At 42.4% G+C, this 19,205-nt stretch overlaps 1 protein-coding gene across 1 annotated transcript; it reads left to right on the top strand.

The window, feature by feature from the left end:
- Nucleotides 1-14,156: 14,156 nt before the first annotated feature.
- Nucleotides 14,157-16,816, top strand: LOC121282264 (syntaxin-1A-like). Its single transcript, XM_041195896.1, has one exon. It carries the CDS (start codon nucleotides 14,243-14,245, stop codon nucleotides 15,122-15,124), a length of 882 nt encoding a protein of 293 aa, XP_041051830.1. The 5' UTR covers nucleotides 14,157-14,242; the 3' UTR covers nucleotides 15,125-16,816.
- Nucleotides 16,817-19,205: the final 2,389 nt, after the last annotated feature.

The following is a 19,205-nucleotide window of genomic DNA, read 5'->3' as shown; positions in this document are numbered from 1 at the left end:
AAGGTGCTGTCAAAGGAGCCTCAGTGAATTCCTGCAGTGCATCTTGTAGATGGTACACTCTGCTGTTACTGTTCATCGGTGGTGGAAGGAGTGAATGTTTGTGGATGTGGTGCCAATCAAGCAGGCTGCTTTGTCCTGGAGAGTGTCAAGCTTCTTGAGTGTTGTGAGAGAGGCACTCATCCAGGCAAGTGGGGAATATTCCATCATACTCCTGACTTGTGCCTTGTAGATGGTGGACAGACCTTGGGAAGTCAGAAGGTGGGTTACTGGTTGCACGATTCCTAGCCTCTGACCTGCTCTTGTAGCCACAGTATTTATGTGCCTAGTCCAGTTCAGTTTCTGGTCAATGGTAACCCCCAGGATGTTGATAGTGGGGTATTCAGTGATGGTAATGCTATTGAACATCAAGGGGAGAAGGCTGGATTCTCTCTTGTTGGAGATGGTCATTACCTGACACTTGTGTGGCATGGATGTTACTTGCCACTTGTCAGTCCAAGCCTGGAAATTGTCCAGATCTTGCTGCATTTGGACATAGACTGCTTCCATATCTGAGGAGTCATGAATGGTGCTGAACATTCTGCAATCATCAGCGAACATCCCCACTTCTGACCTTATGATGGAAGGAAGGTCAACGATGAAGCAGCTGAAGATGTTTGGGGCAAGGACTCTACCCTGAGGAACTCCTGCAGTGATGTCGTGGAGCTGAGATGACTGACCTCCAACAACCACAACCATCTTCCTTTGTGCTAGGTATGATTCCAACCAGTGGAGAGTTTTCCCTCTGATTCCCATTGACTCCAGTTTTGCTAGGGCTCCTCGATGCCACACTCAGTCAAATGCGGCCTTGATGTCAAGGGCAGTCACTCTCACCTCACCTCGGGATTCAGCTTTTTTGTCCATATTTGAACTAAGGCTGTAATGAGGCCAGGAGCTGAGTGGCCCTGGCTGAACCCAAACTGCGCGACAGTGAGCAGGTTATTGCTAAGCAAGTGCCGCTTGATAGCACTGTTGATCTATTATTTTACTGATGGAGGTAGACTGATGGGGCATTAATTAGCTGGATTGGATTTGACCTGCCTTTTGCAGACAGGACATACCTGGACACTTTTCCACATAGCCGGGTAGATGCCAGTGTTGTAGCTGTACTGGAACAGCTTGGCTAGGGGTGTGGCAAGTTCTGAAGCACAAGTCTTTAGTGCTATTGCCTGAACATTGTCAGGGCCCATAGCCTTTGCAGCATCCAGTGCCTTCAGCCATTTCTTGATTTTGCATGGAGTGAATCAAATTGGCTGAAGACTGGCATCTGTGGGGATCTCCTGAGATGGCCAAGATGGATTATCCACTTGGCACTTCTGGCTGAAGATTGTAACAAATGCTTCAACCTTACCTTTTGCACTGCTGTGCTGTGCTCCTCCATCATTGAGGATGGGGATATTTGTGGAGCCACCTCCTCCAGTGAGTTGTTTAATTGTTTGCCACCATTCATGACTGGATGTGGCAGGACTGCAGAGCTTAGATCTGACCCATTGGCTGTGGGATCGCTTAGCTCTGTCTATCACATGCTGCTTATGCTGTTTGGCACACAAGCAGTCCTGTTTTATAACTTCACCAGGTTGACATCTCATTTTTAGGTATGCCTAGTGCTGCTCCTGGCAAGCCCTCCTGCACTCTTCATTGAACCAATGTTGATCCCCTGGCTTGATGGTAATGGTAGAGTGGGGGATATGCTGGGCCATGAGGTTACAAATTGTGTTTGAGTACAATTCTGCTGCTGCTGATGGCCCACAGTGCCTCATGAATGCCCAGTCTTGAGTTGCTAGATCTGCTCAAGATCTATCCCATTCAGCACAGTGGTAGTGCCACACAACACGATGGAGGGTATCCTCAATGTGAAGGTGGGACTTTGACTCTGCAAGGACTGTGCAGTGGTCACTCCTACTGATACTGTCATGGACAGATGCATCTGCGGCAGGTAGGTTGGTAAGGATGAGGTCAAGTATGTTTTCCCTTCTTGTTGGTTCCCTCACCACCTGCCGCAGACTCAGCCTATGTCCTTTAGGACTCAGCTAGCTCATTCAATAGTGGTGCTGCCGAGTGGACATTGAAGTCCCCCAACCACAGTACGTTCTGTGTCCTTGCCACCCTCAGTGCTTCCTCCAAGTGGTGTTCAACATGGAGGAGCACTGATTCATCAGCTAAGGGCGGGTGGTACATGGTAATCAACAGGGGGTTTCCTTGCCCATGTTTGACCTCATGCCATGGGACTTCATGGGGTCCAGAGTCAATGTTGAGCACTCTTAGGGCAACTCCCTCCCGACTGTATACCACTGTACCGCCACCTCTGCTTGGTCTGTCCTGCTAGTGGGACAGGACATACCCAGGGATGGTGATGATGCCTGGGACATTATCTGTAAGGTACGACTCCGTGAGGATGACTATGTCAAGCTGTTGCTTGACAAGTCTGTGAAACAGCTCTCCCAACTTTAGCGTTAGCCCCCAGATGTTAGAAAGCTGGTTAGTAAATTAGCATAAATCAGCATTAAAAATCAAGGCCCAGGGAAATACCATACCAATACCTGTATATTTCTTAGATAAAGGCAAAATACTGTGGATGCTGGAAACCTGAAACAAAAACAAAAAATGAAGAAGAGTCATACAGACTCAAAATGTTAACTCTGTCTTTCTCTCCACAGATGCTATCAGACCTGCTGAGTTTTTCCAGCAATTTTTGTTTTTGTTCCTGTATATTTTTTCCTTGGATCTTAAAATTTAACCCTTTAGCTCATTTCACCACCATTCATATGCAGATGTTTAAAAAGCTGCAAATGGGGAAGGATTTCAATTTTTGCTTTGTTTATTTTACCATGTTTTTTTTGGTAACGTGCAGAACAGGTTTCATAGAGACTAAATTTTAATAAAAAGCTTAATATAATAACTTGCAATTTAAATTTCAGAAAAATGATTGTTTCTGCTATGCTTGAAAATCTGCTCACAAAGTTCAGATTCCCTCAAACAAGCACAATTGATGGATAGCCTTATTTGCGAGTCAGGGCGTGACTAGTTTGGTTGGCATAGATTTTTTCCGACAGAAGTTTTGATAAACAGGTGCAAAAGATCGGGGAAATTTTGGCAAGTTGTAGTCATGCATGTCACTTATGTGCTAAATTCAGCAATCCTTTAAGCTATTCAATTTGTTTCCACCCAAATTGTTGAGGTGTGTCTGGTTATAAATGCAGGGGACATGCAAAGACCAGTGTTCCAGGGCTGCCTTGCCTCTGAACCTTTGTCACAGGATATAAATGTATAAATGCTTAAAGTACTCGAATGAAATTCCTCTCCCTATTCTGTGAGACAAGGCCTAAATTAAACCATCAATTTTAAATGTGCTAAAATAGTGGAGAGGCATTTCACTTGGATACAATATTTGGGTGGCTGGTATAAAGAACTAAGAACGAAGAACAAAGAAAAGTACAGCACAGGAACAGGCCCTTTAGCCCTCCAAGCCTGCACCAATCATATTGCCCGTCAACTGAAACATTTTTGCACTTCTGGGGTCCGTATCCCTCTATTCCCATCCTATTCATGTATTTGGCAAACTGCCTCTTAAACACCACTATCATACCTGCTTCCACCACCTCCTCTGGCAGTGAATTCCAGACACTCACTATCCTCTGCATAAAAACTTGCCCCGCACATCCCCTCTATAGTTTTTTCCTCTCACTTTAAAATCCCATGCTATGATTTCCGGAACCATTTGGAGATTCAACACAAAAGAGGGTATATTTGAAAAAGAAGCTAGGTTACGTTTAATATTAAAAGCAACCCAGTCCAAACAGATTGCCAAGGAATACTGCATTTCAAATCATTTGTTGTCATGGGATATCCAGTTGTTTATAAACAGAATTCCAATTTGATGTCACCTTTCCTTCCAACCTTATGGAAAAAGGAATGACAAGATGAGGGCAGACTAGCAGCTTAATTCCAATTCACTAAATTGAAGATCACTGATTTTCTATTAAATTGAAAGTCGGTTCATAGTACAAGTTTCAATAATGTTGTTCCATTGGGCTGTACATGGAGGTGAATTATTGTACCTCACACTTTAGGCTGGTGGCTCCAACACTCATCTCCACCTGAACACTAACTGAATCTCTTAATTGAAGTTTTTCATAAAATTCTTCCAAATTCAGGATCACTGTGGCACTGATTTTAATCTACCCCACCCATCAGGAAACTGATGAGATTGGGTGCAACTGTGATTTTGCATCAATTTCATTCTCCATTGAAGTCAAGACAGGTTGTAAAATCAGCATTCTACCTGGTCTCCTGGGATTCCCCGCCAGTGGATTAGGATTGAATTCACCCCAGTTTGCAGACAATGCAGTCCATTTCCAGTCAACTTCAAAACTTGAAGGAAAGAACACCATATGTTCTGTGGGTTAAATCTTTGACTCGGTGTCAAAAGCTCTATAGCTGACAGCTTTACTGAAGCTATTTCTATTGGTTTCATTGTTTTGCTATATTTAGGTATATAGAAAGTCAATTATGGCTATTTGATTTGACTTGGGATAGCTGAGGACCACGAGTGTAAGCTGAAAAGCAGGCATATTTCGGCAGGGCTTATGATAGCATGGCTTCACAGGGATTTATTCTTTGGGTGCACGAGAGGGATAAACAGCTCAGATCTATTTATGGTCAAATTGAACAAGCATTTTGAAGAGAAACCATTCATTGGTTACAGCTGGTAGGACAGCAGGAAAGGGGACTTGATGGGCCAATGGCTTTTTCTGACCTTAGGATTGTCCATGTTTATAGCCAAAATAATTAGAAATAAAACAACTGCAGCATGTGACTGAAGTTGTTTATTTGTCAGTATCAGCATCTCAGAAATACAACTGTGCATGACTCTAGAATGTGGTGGGCTAATATAACTTCATACATTAGTGCTATCACATAAACATTCATCAATGTGTGTAGTGCAGTACAGAAGTATCTGGCATCTTATGTCCAACCTGTCAGATATAAACAGCTGTCTTGTAAGGAGAAGTAATACATCTTGCATATTTTAATGTTGAAAATTGGTCACTGACTCTTTGCAAACAGCCTTGTGTCATCTTGGTTGCTGAAGAAGCTGTATATGATTTTTTTCATTCTTAGGATGTGACTATCACTGGCAAGGCTGGCATTTATTTCCCATCCCTAATTTCCTGATATTTACTGTAACAGAGTGGTGAGGTGATATTTTTTCTGACATTGACCTCAGGCTTTTTCCTTGTGTGAACCATATGTGGATAGTTCAGGCTTTATTAGGTGACATAATTTTTAAAATAACAAAATGGGTAACTTAACAGTAAGCAAAAATTAATAATTGGCCTATAGACTTGCCATATTTTAGTGATTCGGATTCCGTGCAGCTGTTTGTTTTTAATGGAGTGACATTGTGGCTGCAAGCATGGAATCAAACTCGGGTTCCATATTGCAACTTGATAAGCGCATTTGCACAGACATGGCTAAAGGATTGCTAATCTAAATTAAACTGCATGCCACAAATTGTCAGCATAAATGTAAGTCAGTATAATGTAAATTCAGTGTGCTGAAAACTGAGATTTTCCATTTAGCTTCAAATGCAATTCTCTTTGGAAATAGGTTATAGATTCCAGACACATGCTCTTGACAGAGAATGCATTTCCCTGTTTCTTCTGAAATAGACACCATAAAAAATGCACAAATTTTATCCTTTTAGTTTAAACTGATTCTTAAAAACGTAAAAGTAGGCTACCTACAAGCTTATGCTATAACAATGGCTACACTTTGAAAGCACTTTTTATTAACTGATTATCACTCATCATTCTGGCAATGGGAGATGGATTACTAAAGTTTGTACTTAGCAGGACACTCGAGACTTAAAATTATAGGATAGAATTTTACTGTTGATAAACTAAAAAAAAAATAGGTGGATTGAAAACTAAAATGACGGTCCTTTAATCTGATTGTGTATTTTCAGGATGCTGCTGTAAGTTGTGATTGTGTTTTGAGTAAATCCATAGCCACCTTGGGACTTCACATATGGGCTTTCATCTTACACATGTTTCCATATTCATATTTAAGTGTTTGGACAGTTACATCTATAATTTTAAAAATAAGGGTTTTAAGTAATAGTTATGACAATTATAAGTTACAAGTTTGTTGCATGTTTGCATTTTTTATATACATATTTGAATGCTGATATACAGTGTTTGACTTTTATCAGTGGGTGCTTAGGTTTGCATACATACATAGGTTTCAGGGTGTTCAGAAATGGACCTTGCATTTTTAGATATGAGAATTTGGTTTAATACAGAAGTATTTGAGTTTTTACACATGGTGGTCAAATTTTTATATATTCAAATTTTTACATGTGTGTTTGAATTTCTTAAATTGTGGTATTTGAATTTTTATGCCTTTTTCATATCTATCTAGATATATACAAATGGGCATTTGAATGTTTATATACAAGCTTTGTTTGAATTGTTTATTTCTGCAAGTTCAATGTTTTCATCTTAGGGTATTTAAACTTTTAGGAGTGAGTTTTCATGTTTTTATTTTAATTTTTATATTTACATGTTTTAACTTTAGATGAAAGTATTTGAAATGTTATGGATTTCAATTTTTAGATATGGGCATATGATTTTTTTAATATGTATTTGAATATTTGTAGACAGTATATGAATTTTATATGTATTATTATTGGCTATTCCTCACTAGCGAGGATGATTATCTTCCAAGGGTCCGAAGGTGGCTGATGAGGCTGGTTCAGGATCTGCTGACTTTATAGTACATAGGCATTTGATGTCATGTGCATATATATATATATATATATATATATAGACAAATAAATAGGCCATTGAAAAAAATATATATACATATATAAAACCAATGCCCATTGGTAGTGCCGATGTGAAATAAAGATAAAATGTAAGATTCAGGTGAAGCAAGAGGCTGAGTAAATTGGGTCCATATTCTTATGATCTCATTGAAACATGCAAGATTCTGAAGGGCCTTGACAGGATGGACACTGACTGACAGGTTGTTTCCCCTGGCTGGGGAATCTAGAATACAGGGGCACAGTCTCAGAATAAGGGGTCGACCATTTAGGACTGGGATAAGGAGTCCTTTGGAATTTGTACCCCAGGGGGTTGTGGATGCTCCATCATTTAAGACTGAGATAGATTTTTGATCTCTCAGTGAATCAGGGATATGGGAAGCGGGCAGGTAATTGGAATTGAGGCAAAAGATCAGCCATGATCATGTCGAATAATGGAGCAATCTCTATTCCTGCTCCTATTTATTATCTTCTTATGTAAGTGGGATTAGTGACTGGGAAATAAGTTTTCACAAATATAATTCAGCTCCCATTTTGAAGCTATATATTCTGACCTGCATTTTTATACATTTCCATTATAAATTCTAAGATCCTGTTTATGGCTGCTTATAGTAACACCAGTATTCCCAGCCAGGATGGAGATAATTCCCCTGTTAATCACACCTGGAAACCACAATACTGTAAGTGACTGAGATTGATTGTACACACATCATTTTTATCCTGTAACTCTCCTCCACTCACTGAATTTTGTTGAAGAAATAATCAATTCTTATTACTTAATTATCCTCGCTTACTGTATTTTAGAGAAAGAAAGAAGTGCTTTTCATGACCAAGGATATCCGGGCTTTCCAACAATGAATTACTTTTCTTTGACATGTAGTCAGTGTTGTAGGAAATGAAGCAGCCAATTTGCATGCAGCAAACTCCTACAAACAGAAATATAATAAAGATAATTCATTATTGAGATGTTTATTGAAGTATGAATATTGGCCAGGACATCAAGGATTACTTCCCTACTATTCTTTAAAATAGTGCCTTGAGATCCTTTATGTCCACTCAAAACAGGTGGTGGACAGAGACAAAAACAGTAAATGCTGGAAAAACTCAGCAGGTCTAACAGCGTCTGTAGAGAGAGAAACAGGGTTGATGTTTCGAGTCTGTGTGAGCCTCCTTCACGAGTAAACTCATGCTTTGCATTTTTCAGGCACCTCTTTTCCTTGTAGATACTGTCTTTTGCAGACCCACAAAGCACTTCGCTTGCTGCTTCTGGATATTTGTAAGCTAGATTTTCCAGTTTATTGAGGTATGAGGAAATGGCTGAAATGTCATTAAAAAATGGGTCGAATTTGCGGATTCCTGCTCCTTCAAATGTTGCATTATCAATTCCATCAAATCCATTGCCTACAAGGCTCTCCTCTGCAGTTTTCAATAGCTCATCCAGTCATACAGACTCAAAATGTCAACTCTATTTCTCTCTCCACAGATGCTGTTAGACCAGTTGGGTTTTTCTAGAATTTTCTGTTCTTGTTTCAGATTGCCAGCATCTGTAGTATTTTGTTTTTATCTAGCTGGTGGACTGAGTCTTGGTTTAAAGTCTCATCTGAAAAACAGCACCTCTGATGGTGCAGCATTCCCTCAGAGCTGCACTGGAATGGCAGCCTTGATATTTGTGCTCAGGCCTCTGGTGTGAGGCTTGAACACACAACTTCTGACTCTGAGGAGAGAGTGCTCCCAACTGAGCTATGGCTGACACTTAGATCCAGAGCTGGAGAAATAACTGTGCTTTCATTGGGAGCTGTAGTTTCAGTCATGAGTTCTGTTTGCTGCATTTGTAGACACATTTGTTAAATAGACTCTATTTGCAGAGTAAATAAAATTTGCTTGCTGTAAACTAGACTGCTTGCTGTCAGTCCTGCCAGTCCCCAAGCTCATTTGCTGACACAGTGCAACTCATTATTGACACGTGTCAGCCACTTACTCTGTCAATGGAAGTTTTCAATTTTTTAGGGCTCCTTAATGCCACACTTAGTCAAATGCTGCCTCAATGTCAAGGGTGGTCACTCTCACCTCACCTTTTGAACTCAGCTCTTTTGTCCATTTTTGAACTAAGCTATAATAAGGTCAGGAGCCAAGTGGCCCTGGCAGAAACCAAACTTAACATGAATGAGCAGGATATTGCTATGTAAGTGCCTTTTGACAGCACTGTTGATGATACCTTCCATCAGATAATCAAGAGTAGACTGATGGGGCAGTAATTGGCAGGGTTGAATTTGTCTTTCTTTTATTGGACAAGACACACCTGGGCAATTTTTCCCAAGGTCATGTAAATGCCAGTGTTGTAGCTGTATCGGAACAGCTTGGCTAAGGGTGTGGCTAATTCTGGAGCATAAGTCTTCAGTGCTATTGCTGGAATATTGTCAGGGTCCATGGGGAAATTTTGTAGCTCGGCAGGCGGGCACGCGCCCGACCCCCTTGAGTGTAAAATAACACACGTTGATGTCAGGAAAGCATCCTGACGTCAATGCGCAAACGTGCAGTATTTCATTTGGTGGGTGTGTGCCGGAGTCAGCAGCATGCCCGCCGACAATTCAAAGGCCTGTTGAGGCCAATAAATTATCAATTAAGTTGAATTTTTCACTGAGGTTTCCTAAAGCAAATAAAAATAAAAAATGTAAAACATTTGCCTGTTCGAGGGGACATGTTTCATTACAGTTTTATTTTCTTTTCTTTATATAACTCCTTATCTCCCTGAGACAGCTCTGTGTGGGCACTCCCTCCCCCTCCCGCATAAGCAGAGCTGTCACTCGCCTTTCACGCTGGACAGGCCTTAATTGGCCTGCCAGTGTGAAATCACGATCTGGCCTTGATTGCGGGTGGTGGTTGGCTTCCCGATCTCCCCCGCACACCTCACTGAACCTGCCCAACATAGGTAAAATTCTGCCCATAGCCTTTGCAATTTCCAATGGATTAAGCCATTCTTGGTATCATGTGGAGTGAATTAAACTGTTGAAGACTGGCTGGGGACCTCAGGAAGAGGCAGTGATGGATCATCCACTCAGATCTTCTGGCTGAAGATAGTTGTAAATGTTTCTTGTCTCTTGCACTGGTGTGCTGGGTTCCCCCATCATTGAGGATGGGAACATGAGTTGTGTCTACTCCTCCAGTTAGTTGTTTAATTGTCCACCACCATTCAAGACTGATCTGGTTTAAAATAAAAGCAAAATACTGCGGATGCTGGAAATCTGAAACAAAAACAAAAAAACCTGGAAAAACTCAGCAGGTCTGACAGCATCTGCGGAGAGGAATACAATTGAGGTTTGAGTCCATATGACTTTTCATCAGAACTCAGAAAATGGAGAAATGAGGTGAAATATAAGCTGGTAGAGGGGGGTGGGACAAGTAGAACTGGATAGGGGGCTAGTGATAGGTGGAGACAAAGAACAGATGTCATAGACAAAAGGACAGAGGGGTGTTGACGGTGGTGATATTATCTAAGGAATGTGCTAATGGGGTCATTAAGGGGTAGCAAGCAGGACAAGCTAGTGGCAGATGGCCCTAGTGGGGGTGGGGTGGGGGGAAGGGATCAAAATGGGCTAAAAGGCAGAGATAAAACAATAGATCGAAATAAATTTAAAAATAAGTGGGAAAAGAAAGATATATTTTTCTTAAAAATGATAGATTATTGGAAAAAGAGGGATTGGAAAGGGGGTCGGGATGGAGGAGAGAGTTCATGATCTGAAATTGTTGAACTCAATATTAAGTCCGGAAGGCTGCAAAGTGCCTAGTTGGAAGATGAGGTGCTGTTCCTCCAGTTTATGTTGAGCTTCACTGGAACCTTGAAGTAGGCCAAAGACATTCATGTGGGCATGAGAGCAGGGTAGTGTGTTGAAAGGGCAAGTGACAGGGAGGTCTGGGTCATGCTTGCGGACAGACTGAAGGTGTTCTGCAAAGTGGTCACCCAGTCTGCGTTTGGTCTCTCCAATGTAGAGGAGACTGCATTGGGAGCAGCGAATGCCACAGGCTAAATTGAGGGAAGTGCAAGTGAAGTGCTGCTTCACTTGAAAGTAGTGTTTGGGCCCTTGGACGGTGAGGAAGGGGGAAGTAAAAGGCAGGTGTTGCACCTTCTGCGGTTGCATGGGAAGGTGCCGTGGGAGGAGGTTGAGGTGTAGGGGGTGATGGAGGAGTGGGCCAGGGTGTCCTGGAGGGAATGATCCCTGCGGAAAGCTGCCGGTGGGGTGGATGAAGGGAAGATGTGTTTGGTGGTGGCATCATGCTGGAGTTGGCGGAAATGGCGGAGGATGATCCTTTGATGCAGAGGCTGGTGGGGTGATAAGTGAGGACAAGGGGACTCTATCATGGTTCTGGGAGGGAGATGAAGGTGTGAGGGCGGATGCGCAGGAGATGGGCTGGACATGGTTGAAGGCCCTGTCAACCACTGTGGGTGGAAAACCTCTATTAAGAAAGAAAGAAGAAATGTCAGAGGAACTCTTTTGGAAAGTGGCATCATCAGAACAGATGTGATGGAGGTGAAGGAACTGAGAGAACGGGATGGAGTCCTTACAGGAAGCAGGGTGTGAGGAGCTGTAGTCAAGGTAGCTGTGGGAGTCGGTAGGCTTGTAATGAATATTGGTGGACAGTCTATCACCGGAAATTGAGACTGAGAGGTCAAGGAAGGGAAGTATCAGTGATGGACCACGTGAAAGTGATGGAGGGGTGGAAATTGGAAGCAAAATTAATAAATTTTTCCAGGTCCATATGAGAGCATGAAGCGGCACTGAAGCAGTCATAGATGTACCAGAGAAAGAGTTGTGGCAGGGGGCCTGAATAGGAGTGGAACAAGGAATGTTCCACATACCCTATAAAGAGACAGGCATAACTGGGGCCCATGCGGGTACCCATAGCCACACCTTTTATTTGGAGGAAGTGAGATGAGTTTAAGGAGAAATTGTTCAGTGAGAGAACAAGTTCAGCCAGATGGAGGAGAGTAATGGTGGATGGGGATTGTTCGGGCCTCTGTTTGAGGAAGAAGCAGAGAACCCTCAAACCATCCCGGTGGAGGATGGAGGTGTAGAGGGATTGGATGTCCATGGTGAAAAGGAAGCAGTTGGGGCTAGGGAACTGGAAATTGTTGATATGATGTAGGGCATCAGAGGAATCATGGATATAGGTGGGAAGAGACTGGACAAGGGGAGAGAGAATGGAGTCAAGAAAGCAAGAAATGAGTTCTGTGGGGCAGGAACAGGCTGACACGATCGGTCTGCTGGGACAGTCCTGTTGGTGGATTTTGGGTAGGAGGTAGAAGCAGGCAGTTCGAGGTTGGACGACTATCAGGTTGGAAGCTGTGGGAGGAAGATCTCCAGAGGAGATGAGTGACAGTCCTGGAAAGAATAGCTTGATGTTCAGTGGTGGGGTCATGGTCCAGGGAGAGGTAGGAGGAAGTGTCTGCGAGTTGACACTCAGCCGCTGCGAGGTAGAGGTCAGTGCGCCAGACAACAACAGCACCACCCTTGTCAGCAGTTTTCATGACAATGTCAGGGTTGGACCTGAGAGAACAGAGTGCGGCAAGTTCAGAAAGAGAGACAGGTTAGAATGGGTGAGAGGAGCAGAGAAATTGAGATGACTGATGTCATGCCGACAGTTCTCAATGAAAAGATCAAGAGCAGGTAAGAATCCAGAGGGAGGGGTCCAGGTGGAGTCCAGGTGATCCAATGTGTTGATTGTGGGATTGCTTGGCTCTGTCTATAGCATGCTGCTTCTGTTGTTCGACGTGCATATAGTCCTGTGTTCTAGCTTTACCAGGCTGACGCCTCATTTTTAGATATGCCTGTTGCTGCTCCTGGCATGCTCTCCTGATGGATTGATGGTAATGGTAGAGTGGAGGATACGCCGAGCCATGAGCTTACAGATTGTGGTTTAATACAATTCTGCTGCTACTGCTGATGGCCCACAGAGCCTCATGGATGCCCAGTTTTGAACTACTAGATCTGTTCTGAATCTATCGAATTTAATACCACACAACACGATGGATGGTATGTTCAGTGTGAAGGTGGGATTTCATCTCCACAAGTAACAGCCTGGCATAGTCATACTCACTGAATCGTACCTTACAATGTCCCAGACCCCACATGAACATCCATGGGTATGTCTTGTCCCACCAGCAGGACAAACCCACCAGAGGCGGTGGCATAATACTGTCATGTTTTTCCTTTATATTGGCATTTTTGCGAAGTGTCCTAAGAGTGCAAGATGAAAAACTTCGACATGTCTCTTTTTCAGTTCATAATATACTGGAGTTTGACAATTTAGAGAGGTGCAGACAATATTTCTGAGAATGGCTTTAGGGTTGAGGGACTTCAGTTATGTGGATAAACTGGAGAAGTTGGGGTTGTTCTCCTTAGAGAAGAGAAACTTGTGAGGAGATTCAATTGGGATGTTCAAAATCATAAGGGGTCTAGACAGAATACAAATTGTTCTCATTGGCCATGGGACAGTGATTTAAGATGTTGGCAAAAAAGCCAACAGTGATATGAGGAACAAAGTTGTTATTTGTATTGAACTGTTCAGATCTGCTACCGCTTAGGAATGTGGTGGAGGTACCTGATTCTGTCATGGCTTTCAAAAGGGAATTGGATAGGGACCTGGAGTAAGAAAATGGGCAGGGCTGCGACGATTGGGACAAACTGAATTGCTCTTGCACAGAGCTAGCATGAGCATGGCAGGCCGAATGGCCTCCTGCAAAGTTGCAACCATTTCATGGTTCTATATAGATAGAAATTACAGCAAAGAAACATGCTGTTAGGCCCAACTGGTAACTGCTGGTATTTCTGTTGCACACAAACCTCCTCCCTCATTATTTCACCTAACCCTATCTGCATGTCCTTTGAAGGATATCACTAAAGTTTCAGTAAATTGTAAGAGTGATTGTATGAAATGCAATGTGAAACTAGGGCAGCTATTTTAATCCCTTCAGGCTCTGGGGGACCTGGCACCAATCAGATTACAATTTTTTAAAAGTTGATCAGCAATTACAATATCTTAATTCTAAAATAATGTGTTAAAATTAAAATCTACTCCATTTGCTTAAAGTTTTTTGAGGAATCACGACAGATCTTAATATATGAAATCATCTATATATGTAGTCCAGGCTGTGCTTATCAAACACACACCTTTCTTGGTGAATGGTTCAGCCCATTATATATTTATATCAGGGCATCATGTGATGAAGGGAAAACAAAAGTTAAGGTTGGGTGTTGGCTCTAGCACACAGGTGAATATGACTCTAACGTGGAGACAATCAGCGCAAAAATGGGATGATTCATTCAAGGAAGTTCATTACTGGACCAGAAAGTGTAGAAGGGAGTCATAAACAGCTCCACTAAAATGAAGGACAGACTGGAGGAGCTAATGAAAACTGCGGAGGAGAACCTCGTGGACAATGGGTTTGGTGGAATTGATAATGTTACGTTCGAAGGAACAGAATTCAGCAAATTTGACCCATTTTTTAATGACGTTTCGGCCATTTCCTCAAACCTCAACAAACTGGAAAGGCTAATTTACAGTATTCAGAAGCAGCAAGCGAAGGTGCTTTGTGGGACTGCAAAAGACAGTATCTACAAGGAAAAGAGGTGCCTGAAAGATGCAAAGCATGAGTTTACTCGCGAAGCCAAGAATATTCAGTCACAGCTGGATGGGATGAAAGCGGACCTTCCTCAGGAAAGGAACGATGAGCAGCTGTCAGTTGAATACAGGATTCGCCAATGCCAGTTGAACGCGCTGGTAGCCCGCTATCGGCAAATCCTAACTTCTCACTATGCAACGGAGACGGAATATGTTAGTAGGTTGAAACAGCAAATCGTCCGACAGACTCAGTTGGCGGGCTTGCAACTCCAGGAGGACGATGTTGATCATTTGGTGGAGAACCTTGCACCCCCCCAAATTGTGGGTCGGGACCTGGAGATCCACAAAGCCAAACAGCACCTGGCTCTCGCCCAGGAGCGCCATAAGCAACTGCTGCTCCTTGAATGTCAGATAGCCGAACTTCATGAACTTTTCTTCCACTTGGAGGTACTGGTGATGGAGCAGCAAGAGGTTGTAAACAGCATTGAGTATAACGTACTGCGAACAGTTGACTATGTTTCGCAGTCAAGCAACCGCGTTAAAACTGCATTAAAGTATCAGAAGAAATCTCGAGTTACTGCAGCAGCGGCAGCAATATTGGCCCTATGCGCTTGTGCACCATGCATTGCAAATTTGTCATCTTAAAAAAAGAATCACACAACCCATGGTTTTTGAAGCTGTGGCTTTATAAATCGTTGCAGAGACTGCGATGTGCTCCTCTGATTGGCTTTGGATTGCAGTACGTCTATCCACAGATTTCTGCCCGTTATTGACTTGCCAACACATTTATTTTTGTTTCTTATATATATTCTAAAGATGAAGCAGTGTTTGTGCAATGGACACCTGGGAGTGTGTTGCCGTTTTCAGTGGGGAACTTCAGACCACGTCAATATTTATTTTGGGTTACAGGGAAGTGTGCCAATATTTATGTGGGTTTGTGTAAGTGTGCTAGTATTAATCAGAGGATTTCTCGAAGAAAGACAAATGTGAAAGGCATCGCAACAATTGACAGGAGACAATTAGTCTATACGTAGGATGTTATGTTTGCACCATACCCATGGGATCTTTTGATATCATTGATAATTTCCTGGAGTTAAAATTGGATTTCATTCTATTTTGATGATGATTTCCATTCACTTCGGGAGCTTGCCCTCTAAGTTTGCAAGTTCCTAGGAAGGTATCGGAAACTTGGGTGAGAAATGTGGCTGTTAACTATCATAAACTCTGCCAATCTTCTGCACTGGTAGACTACTTACTTGCTATTACAGTTCGAGTATCCTTTATCTGAAACACTTGGGGTCGATTGCATTTCAGTGTTCAGATATTTTAGGTTTTTGGAACTACCGTGTAAATATATACATGGTTGGCCTAGGCCTATGTTACAGTGGCCTAAGCCTCGGCTAGCTATAGTCTACAAATGCAAGGTTGTTTCTCCGTTTGCCAACTCTCAAACACCCTACTTCTTACCTGTTAACACTTATTACACCTTTAAAATAGTATTTAATGCAAATTAGCTGCATAACCGTTCAATAGAATGTTCTGTTTTTGTTCGTGTTTGATTTTCAGATGTACAGATAATGGATATTCGACCTGTGTATGCTGGTATACATCTCTTCAAAGCTCTGGAAAGCTGGTTTTTAATTCATTCATGCGATCTGGGCATTGCTGACAAGGCCAGCCTTTTGTTGCCCAACCCTAGCTGCCCTTAAAAGGGTGGATAGTGGGACCTATTTCTTAAACAGCTGCAGTCCGAGGGTGGGATTTTCCAGTCCTGCCTGCTGCCGGATCGTCCAGTCCACCAAATGCCAATGGACATTTGGCTGGCCCCAGTGCTGCCAAAAAATCCCAGCGCTAGTTTCGCAATGTTCTTCAGTAGGAGGTTCCAAGGTTTTAAGCCAGCAACAATCAAGGAACGACTGACTTATGTGTGCCCAGGTGGTGACTTAGAGAGAAACTTGGAGATTGTTGTGTTCCTGTGCATCTGCTGCCCTTGCCCTTCTTGATGATGGAGGAGTGGCATATTTGACCAAGGTGGGGTGAAAGAAAGTAGAAACTGAAGCTGCACAGTTGGCTGCCCTATATCTCCAGTGCAATATCTATCCATAATATATATTTTAAAATCTTGCATGCGTGCACATCTTATGTCAACTTTTTTCTATGTATAAATTCCTTTGCCCATATATTGGAATGAAAATGACGGCAAACTTCTCATTGCTGCTGTACCACAATTATGCAGTTATGAGGAGGGATATACTTATAGTGTGACAAATTTAATAAGCAGTGTCCACTTTAAAAGTGGACATAGGAATTTATAATAGAAATATGAAGATAGAAGTGCATGATATTAAAAAGGCGACTGAACTATGCCTGGCTACCTGCATCCAATTATCCACCACACCCTAACCTCGCTTCACTCGAACAGTACATTTGGTCTTGACTCTGTGTGTGTTAATACTATAGGAGAACTCCTAGTTTTAAAGAATTTTCTTTTTCCTATTGCAATTTTTCAGAGGTATTAGTGCCAGTAAATGAAGCCAGAACTGCTTTAGTCACGTTATACACACAGGAGCAGTCACACCAGCTGCTTTCTGGTTCAAATAATTTTGCGTTCACTACATCTGTTTATAAGTGACAAGAAAACACAGTTTGAATATGAATTGTGTGTCTCTGGCCAACTAATTCACCAAGAAGAATTCCAAAAAAGCCACTTTTTCTTGTACTGGATATGATGACATGAAGCACATCGTGATGAGCCATTGAATCAGATTTTACCACTGTAAAAGTTCATGATTTATGTGGGAAAAATGACAGGATAATGCAATTTGGCCCCTAAAATCCGTAAATGCAATGTAGTAAAAATGGGATTTGACTTACTTGATCACTGTTAACCAAAGATTCTTAGAATAAGAATGAAAAGACGTGATCCAAGAATGTGAGGAAAACTCTTGGAATCTCTTCTAATAGAAACAGACTTTGACCTATTCTGTCACCGTAAATCCTTGTGAATAAGTCTGTAACCTACCAATGGGTGTGAGCTGTGTAATTATGTGTACAAAGACTAAAGATGCTTTAGTCTGTATGTCACTATAGCCAGAATTTTACATTTGGCACGTGGGCTCAGCGGGAGTGGATGGGAAACCAGCTCCAATTAAGGCCCGCCCTGCGTGGATCACAAGTGGTAGCGCTGAGCGCTACCTGTGCGGGCGGAGGGAGGAGGGAGAATCGGGTCTAGCGTGCAGTTTGCACACGCATGCAAAAGTGCATTTCAATCTCCCTGAGGCATGGAGCTGCATTAGGGAGATTGTAACACTTTTTAAAAAAAATTAATAATGACATTAAAAATTTAACGAAACATGTCCCCTCGTGCCACATGAGATGGGACATATTTTTAATGGCAAAAGAAAGTTTTTATTTAATTTGTATTAGCTTTAGGAGACCTCACCCCGCTCATGGATGAGGTTTCCTAAAAAACATAAAGGCCGCTTGGCCATAAGGTTGGACGGGCAGCGTAAAATTCAGCTTAATTACCTTGTTAACGGCCTTGATAGGCCTCAATTATCGGCGGGTGCGCAGTCGACTCCAGTATGTGCCCGCTGAATGAAGTATCGCACGAGTTCGTGATGACATCGGGACGCACGCCCAAAGTCATCGCACGTCATTTTATGTTCTGGCGTATCAGGCGCATACCCGCACACCAAGTGTAAAATTCTGGCCCATGTGTTATATTTAATGTTAAATTCTACAGAGCAGATATAGTTGTAAAGTGTGGCGTGGTTAATAGACAGAATGATCTTCCTAGTAATATATTAAAGGCAAAATACTCTGGGCTCATTTGAGAGGCAGTTGGATGGTGCAATGGAGAGTATTGTAGATTTATATGGAAGCATGATCTAGATGGACCGAATGTCACCTGTACTATGTGATTATATTTGCTGCCTTCCTTATGGCACCAGATGAGGTAGAACTAGTGTTTGTGTTATTAAGGCATGGGCACTCACTTTACAAATACAACACCTGAGATGTCACTTCCTATTAATGTGAATTTATTTGAATCAGCCCCAACTCACTTTAAACATAAAGGCTATAGTACATTTTGTTTGGCCTTGTTTGAATCGGACAATTGCAGAGCACGCTGATCCTGACTTCCCATCCATTCATTTCAAAGCACATAAAACTTCTAAAACTATCTTTCCTCATCTATCTCGACCCATCTGCAGCCTTTAACATGGTTGACCACACCATCCTCCTCCAACATCTCTCTACCATCTTTCAGCTGGTTGGGCCTGCTGTCACCCGGTTCTATTCTTACCTATCTATTGTCCTCAGAGAACCATTTGTAATGGTTTCTCTTCCTACTTCCACACTGTTACCTTTGCTGTCCCCCAAGGATCTACCCATGGCCCCCTCCCATTTCTCATCTATATGCTGCCCCTTGGCGACATCATCCGAAAACACAGCATTAGTTTTCACATATACCCAGAGGACACCCAGCTCCACCTCACCACCACCTCTCTCGATTCCTCCACTGTTGCTAAATTATCAGACTGTATATCCAACAGCCAGTAATGGATGAGCAGAAATTTGCTCCAATTAAATATTGGGAAGACTGAAGCCATTGTTTTCAGTTCCTGCCCCAAACTCCATTCCCTGGCTATTGATTCCATTCCTCCCTCTGAGATTAAACAAAACTGTTTGCAACCTTGGTGCCGTATTTGACCTCGAGATG

This window comes from Carcharodon carcharias, chromosome 9, assembly GCF_017639515.1.
Source record: "Carcharodon carcharias isolate sCarCar2 chromosome 9, sCarCar2.pri, whole genome shotgun sequence".
In the NCBI taxonomy this organism is placed as follows: Eukaryota; Metazoa; Chordata; class Chondrichthyes; order Lamniformes; family Lamnidae; genus Carcharodon; species Carcharodon carcharias.
The sequence above is the reverse complement of the archived record's forward strand: the minus strand, read 5'-3'. Positions and strand labels throughout refer to the sequence as shown.